This window comes from Vombatus ursinus, unplaced genomic scaffold (assembly GCF_900497805.2).
Source record: "Vombatus ursinus unplaced genomic scaffold, bare-nosed wombat genome assembly UNPS02014812.1, whole genome shotgun sequence".
In the NCBI taxonomy this organism is placed as follows: domain Eukaryota; kingdom Metazoa; phylum Chordata; class Mammalia; order Diprotodontia; family Vombatidae; genus Vombatus; species Vombatus ursinus.
In genome coordinates this window covers 75,995,694-76,003,202 of record NW_020954590.1, presented here as the reverse complement: position 1 = coordinate 76,003,202, position 7,509 = coordinate 75,995,694, and the positions used below count along the sequence as shown (strand labels likewise).

At 36.8% G+C, this 7,509-nt stretch overlaps 1 protein-coding gene across 1 annotated transcript in view; it reads right to left on the bottom strand.

Moving 5' to 3' along the window:
• Positions 1 to 4,796: 4,796 nt before the first annotated feature.
• LOC114053992 (lipoxygenase homology domain-containing protein 1-like) overlaps positions 4,797 to 7,509 on the bottom strand; it is a 657,625-nt gene continuing 654,912 nt past the window's right edge. The window contains 1 exon segment of the mRNA XM_027877094.1: positions 4,797 to 5,151. Coding sequence (XP_027732895.1) covers positions 5,097 to 5,151 — 55 coding nt within the window. The 3' untranslated portion in view covers positions 4,797 to 5,096.

The following is a 7,509-nucleotide window of genomic DNA, read 5'->3' as shown; positions in this document are numbered from 1 at the left end:
TTTCCTCCACCTCTCTTATTTGATTTTTAAAGTCCCTTTTAAGCTCTCCTAAGAGCTATTTTTGTGCTTGTGGCCATTTTGTGTTTTTCTTTGAAGTAGAAATAGCTATTTTGACTTCATTGTTTTCTTCTGAATTTGAACCCAGATCTCTCTATTATTATAGTAGATATCTGTGGTCAGGTTCTTTCTCTTTCCTTTCCTCATTTTAGTAGCTTATTTCTTGGCTATTAACTTTGTATTAGAGCTGGGTTTTAGTTCTGAGGCATAGAGGATAATGTCTTAAGCTTCAGGTTTTTCATGCTATTGTTTTCTGAGCTTTATCTGGGAGCCTGACCTCAAATACTCTTCCCAGCCCCTGAGCTGTGATAGGACCCCCAGCAATGTTGTCACTACAAATGTTCTTACTCCCTACGGTCCCTGCAATGGTTGCAAGCTTCAGTTCACTCCTCTGCCCTGGAATCAGAACCAGGGACTCTACTCTTCTATGAGTGACCATGTCATCGGGGCCCCACACTTTTATAACAGCACGCACCTGTGTGTGCTCACTTTTTCAGTCTCACAGTCACTTCCTGGGACCAAATCTGGTCAGCAAACCTGGGAGCCTTTTCTAGCACTAGTGGAGGGCTCTGCAATCTTCCCCTGATCAGCCATCTGACTCTCATACTATCCCTGGGGTAAAAGTTCCTGAAGCTGAGTCTGCTGTAACACAGATGCCCCCAGGGCTTCCTGTTTGTTAATTCAGCAATATCTGCCCAGAAGTACCTGAATTTCCATCAGGACAGACCATCACTCTAGGAGGTCAGGTTTTTCCCAAAGTCCTCCCAAGTTGTTTTAGGCTGGACAACTGGTTTACCCCAACTTTTAGTAATTTCTGCCTTTCTAAAGTTAACTTGGAGGCATTACGTTAAATTGTTTTTTGGGGAATTTGGAAGAGCCAGGTAATTTTATGTCATATTCCACCATCTTCCCAGAATCCTCTTTATCTGAGAAAGTTGCTGAAAAAATTTCCCCAGATTCCTGCTTTCCTTCTAATTTTCACTGTGTTGGTTTTGTTTGTGCAAAACCTTTTTAATTGCATATAATCCAAATCATCTATTTTACCTCTCACAATCCTCTCTGTATCTCATTTGGTTATGAACTCTTCCCTTATATTTAGATAGGGTCACAGGTATTTTTTTTAGATGCACCTTAGTTTACTTAGAATATCATCATTTATTTCTAAATCATGTACCCATTTTTACCTTATCCCAATATACAGTGTGAGATATTGGCCTATGCCAGGTTTCTGGCCAATTACTTTTGTTTTTTTCCAGCAGTTTTTTTCCCCCCAGAAAATGAGTCCTTGGACCAAAAGCTTAGATATTTGAGTTTATCAAACTCTAGATTACTATGGTAATTTACTACTGTGTACCTAATTTATTTGACTGATCAACCACTCTATTTCATATTCAGTACCAGACTGTTTTGATAGTATAGTTTCAAATCTTTGTAGTATAGTTTCAAATCTGATACTGTTAGGCTACCTTCCTTCAGATCTTTTTTTTTTTCTTTTATTTCATTTATAATTCTTGACCTATTGTTCTTCCAGTTGAAATTGTTATTATTTTTTTCTAGCTCTGTAAATTTTTTTTTGGCAATTTAATTGGTATGGTGCTGAATAAGTAAATTAACATAGGCAGAATGATCATTTTTATTATACTGGCTTAGTCTACCCATGAGAAATTAATATTTTCCAATTATTTATATTTTCTTTATTTAGTAATTGTGTTCATATAGTCCCTGGGTTTGCATTCGTAAGTAGACTCCCAACAATTTTATGCTGTCTGCAGTTATTTTAAATGAAATCTCTCTTTATGTCTCTTCCTGCTAGGTTTTGTTAGTAGTATATAGAAATGCTAATGATTTATATGGGTTTATTTTATATCCTGAAACTTTGCTGAAGTTGTTAATTGTTTCATTTGGTTTTCTAGTTCATTCTCTAGAGTTCTCTAAGTGTAACATCATATCATCTTCAAAGGTGATAGTTTTGTTTCCTTGTTGACTATTCTTAGTTTTTCAATCCTTTTTTTTTTGTTTTATTGCTTATAACTAGTATTTCTAGTACAATAGTGGGCAATAAAGGTGATAATGGTCATCTTTGCTTCACCCTGATCTTATTGGGATGACTTCTAGTTTTTCCCTTTTCCAAATAATACTTGCTTGTTTTATATAGATACTACCTATCATTTTAAGAAAAGCTTCCTTTGCTTTCCTGTCTTTTCAGTAAGAATGAATATTACATTTTGTCAGAAGTTTTTTTTTTTGCCTCTATATAATCATATGAGTTTTGTTGGTTTTGTTTTGGTATGGTCAGTTATGCTTATAGTTTTCCTAATATTGAACCAGCCATGCATTTGTAGTATAAATCCCACCTAGTCATAATGTATGAAATTTATAATATATTACTGTAATCTTTTTACTAGTATTTTATTTAAAATTTTTGCATCAATATTTAATAGGAAAATTGGCCTCTTATTTTAACTCCATGTGTATTTCTTCTTCAAGTATGTTTCTTGTGAAGGACATATTGTTGGATTCTGGTTTCTAATCCATTCTACTCTCTGCTTCTATATAATGGGCAAGTTCATCCCATTCACATTTATAGTTATGATTGGTAACTCTGTATTTCTCTCCTTCCTTATCCTTCTCTGTCTCTTTTTTTTATCCTGATCCTCCTCAAAAGACTGTTTTGTTTCTGACCACTGTCTCTCTTAATCTCTTTTCTCTTATCATCCTACCTTTCTTGTAGTTCCTTCTCCTCCTATTTCCCATTTGGGTAAGCTGGATTTTTATACTGAATTGAGTGTGTATATGTATATATTCTTCCCTCTTTGAACCAGCTCATATGAAAGAGAGGTTCAAGTGTTGTCCACTTGCCCCTCCCCCACATCCCTGACATTGTAAAAACTCTTCCTTGCACATCTCGTTTATATGAGATAATTTCCCCACTCTTTCTCTCTCTTTCCCCTTGTCCCAAGTATATACATCTTTCTCAGCCTTCCATTATTCCTTTGAGATCATCCCAACATCCCATACCCTCTGACTGCCCTAATGAAGATAAATGTCTTGGAAGTTACATATATCATCTTACCATTTGGGAATGTGAACAGTTTAACTTTATTACGTTTCTCATGATATCTCACTCATGTTTATATTTTTTGCTTCTCTTGAGTCTTGTGTTTGAATGTCAAATTTTCTATTTAGCTCTGGTCTTTTCATCAGTAATGCCTAGAAGTTCTCTATTTCATTAATTATTCATTTTTATCCTGTAGGATGATACTCGATTTTTCCAGGTAAGTCATTTTTGGTTGTAATCCTAGCTCTTTTGCCTTCTAAAATACCACTTTCCAAGCCTTCTGCTTCTGTATAATGGTAGCTGCTAAATTCGATGTGATCTTAACTCTGGCTCCTCAATATTTAATTGTTTCTTTCTGGCTGCTTTTAGTATTTTCGTACTGAACTAGGAGCTCTAGAATTTGGCTATAATATTCCTTCAATTTTTCAGTTTGAGATCTCTTTCAGTAGGTGACCAGGAAATTATTGTATCATCACAGTGTCAATAGAAGTCCTGAACTAGGATAGGCATAGTCAAAATGATAAGAGGGAAGATACATGAGCGATATTGTCAAGGTAAAATTGACTTGTCTATTGATTATATATGGCAGTTAATAGGAGTTAGCTTGTGGCAAAGTGAATAGAGCACTGGACATGAAGTCAGGAAGACCTGAATTCAAATCTAGCCTGAGATACTTACTGGCTATGTGACCAAGTCACAAACTGTTTGGCTCAGTTTCCTCAACTTTTTCACAGGGTTGTTGTAAGGATCAAATGAGAAACTTCTTTTTTAAGCATTTAGCACAGTGCCTGGCACATCATAGGCACCATATTAATGTTTATTTCCTCTTAACAGGGAGATAAAAGTCAATGATTGCCAGACGGTCATAAGCCTAGGTGACTAGGAAGTTAGAGAGAAGAAAACATTATAATGAACAGAGGACTGGGGAAATTAACATAATTATGGTTCTTAGTAATAGTAATTTATGTTAGGAAACAACATGGTACAGGGAGAACATACTGGATTAGGAGTCAGAAAACCTAGGATCTAGGCTAGCTCATTTATTTACTTTATCACCTTAAGTCAGTCATTTAACTTCTGTGGGCACCAATTTTATACCTTTAATATTACTGGTGAAGACTAGTGGATATCCAATTGTCCCTTCCAGCGCTAAAGATTCATACTTCTAAGTAGTACTTCAGAGCACTAGATATGAAGGAGAGTAGTCTGGAGAAGGTAGGAGAACTAGGGAACTGGTCAAACCATAACTTAAATGCATTTACAATCTGGAATTTGATACATTTCTCCTATGTATTGGAAACACAGTGGAGAGAGTACTAGACCTGGAGTTGGGAAGACCTGAGTTCCAATCTAGCCTCAGACATTTACTAGCTATGTAAACCTAGGGAGGGCACAACCTGTCATCCGTAAAATGGAGATAATAATAGAACTTAACTCTCAGGGTTGTTGTGAAGATAAAATGAGATAGTATATGCAAGCCATTTTGCAAAACTTAAAGCATATTTATATTTGGTGGCTGTTATTGTTATTACCTCTGCTTTGCAACGAATGGATTTAGAGCAAACTCTTTGGAAAGAAGGACAGATGTGTCACACAAACAGCATGTTTGTTTCCTCACTTTATTTTACTAAAGGCTATGAGGACAATCAATACTTAATGGAAAAAAAAATATCTTGGGTGCTAAATTTATTGATCTACTTAAGTGTATTTATCATGCATGGACAGAGTTACTGTTTGTTTTAAGTCTGTTTATTTACAGAGTATTCCAGTCCAACTATTTAATATTTCCCATAGAAGGAATTACATATCCAACAAACATTAAATGCTACTGGTGATATAAACGCTGGCTGTTATTATTTTGACATTCATCTATAATAATTATGACATTTTTATAATTTTACATAAAGGAATATGAGAATTCAGATCAATAGGAATTTGAAAAAAGAAATGTATTGAGGATAAAGGCAGAAAAAAACCAGATTTATGGGTAGAGTTTTATAACAGTGAGTCCATCATGCTCATCTTCAGTAAGCCACCTGTATTTGGAGAAAAAGAAAAGAAATATGAGGTTTGCACAAAGATAATGTCTTCCTCAAGAGGAGTTAGCAGTCATCACATAAATGCCCTTAGAGCTCAGTTCCCACTTTATCCATAACCCTCATTAGTCTAAGATGGTCAACAGAGAGATTTTAATTGTTATAGCTCAAGTTCCTCTGGTACATTGTAGCAGTAGTAGTACAGCAGCCACAGCAGTAGTAGGAGCAGCAGCTATATTTTTTTCTAACAATAATAAACAATAGTTATTTCCGTAATAAGTAGTAAGGGACACAAGGGAACAATGTGTGGCCTTTGTGAAGTAACCTGTTTATATTGCTAAACCCGTGTTTTTGTCAGTTTGCTTACTTCAGATCCTATAGAAGAAATAAGGTTTGAGCTCCTATAAGAGACAAGTTGCCTCACTACCCCATCCTACCCTACTCTAGGTGAAGTGGCCACCCTTACATAGGTGGGACAAAGTGTTACCTCCTGTCTCCCCTTTAAAAAGTTTAGAGCTATCAGACAAACTTGGCTCAGAAGACTTCATGGCTTAGAGCACATGTCAGGAAAGAACTGAAGAAAAATTGGGGAAAGTATTTTGGGAATATATAGTTCCCAGAGTGAGTAAAAGAAAAGAGTTAATGAGGTATTTAACACCTGTACTTTAGCATCTGTGAATAAGTCTAAACCCAGGGGGCCAGCCAGAAGCAGTAAAAATGACTTAGGGTCACTTGTTAGTTGAGAAAGATAGTAAGCTCATGTTGAGAGGAGGAGATGTGGTGAGTTAAATTGGTAACAAGCTACAAGCAGTCTTGAGTTTTCTCACCTTCACATGTTCCTTCCTGCTCAGCCCATTCAGCTGCTTAAGGAAGGACCCATACTTTATTTCTCACCCTCTTTCTCTGCTCATTAAATAATTTCTACTGTTGGTAGCAAACATATATTTTTTTCTTTTGGTGAGGCAATTGGGGGTAAGTGACTTGCCCAGAGTCACATGGCTAGTAAGTGTTATGTGCTTGAGGTCATATTTGAACTCAGGTCCTCCTGACTCCAGGGCCCATGCTCTGTCCACTGCACCACCTCGCTGCCCCGTTTACAAACATTTTCAAAATGACTGATGCAACCCTCCATCTTCTGGATGACATACCTGAGAATATTTACCAGAGGAAAAGGCAGAATACCTTGAAGTACTAAAATTTCTTTCTAGAACTTTCCCTAAAAAGTTTATCAACTCTTTTTAAGTGACAGAAGCTTCCTAGGCCTTCTTATTAAGAAGAAATCTTCTCTATTTCATTCCTGCACAATTTGCTTAAATAGGTTGGGCTAGAGAAATGTTATTGGAGGTAAATGTCTTCTCATCTTTTATCTCATTTAGTGTTGATTAATTAATTAATTTTTGCTAGACAATGAGGTTAAGTGACTTGCCCAGTGTCACATAGCTAGTAAGTGTTATGTGTCTGAGTTTGGATTTGAACTCAGGTCCCCTTGACTCCAAGGCTGGTGCTTTATCCACTGCGCCACCTAGCTGCCCCATCTCTGTGTTTTCTGAATACTGTNCAGCTAGTAAGTGTTATGTGTCTGAGTTTGGATTTGAACTCAGGTCCCCTTGACTCCAGGGCTGGTGCTTTATCCACTGCGCCACCTAGCTGCCCCATCTCTGTGTTTTCTGAATACTGTCTTTTTTGCCTTAACAATATTTCTCGCTTCAGTCCCTTACTTTTTACTCAGATAGCTATGACTGTAGGTTAGACTATTATTACTTTATGCTTGGAACTATAGAAATAGTTTGTAATTTGTCTCATTTCACTTCCTCTCCAATCCATCTTTTAAACAGCCTAAAACTGACCCACACTCACTTCCCCTACTCTTTGAATTCCTGTGGCTCCCTATTGCTTCGGGAATCAAATATATACTCCTTTGTCAATGTTTTAAACTCATTCACAACCTATCCATTTCAACCTTGCTATATATTACTCTCCTTTCCATACTCTTCAATCCAGCCAAACTAAATTTCTTTCCTTTCCTCAAACTCAACACTCCACTTCCCATCTCTGTGGCTTTGCACTGGCTGTCTTCTGGTTCTGTAGTACTCTTCCCCCTTTCTATGCTTCAAGCCCCTCTTTTCCTTCAAAACACAAATGCCACATTCAACATAAGTCCCTTCTTACTCTCCCTGTGGCTGCTAGGGTCCTCCCTGCTTTATCACCTGGCATTTGTTGGCTTATATTTTGTATTCACATGTATATATCATCTTCCCCTTGCCCGGCAATGAAATGCTTCATTTTTGCCTTTGCATAATTCTTGGCACATAGCAGACTCTTAACACATGCTTGTTGACTGTTAAAGACAAATTGTGT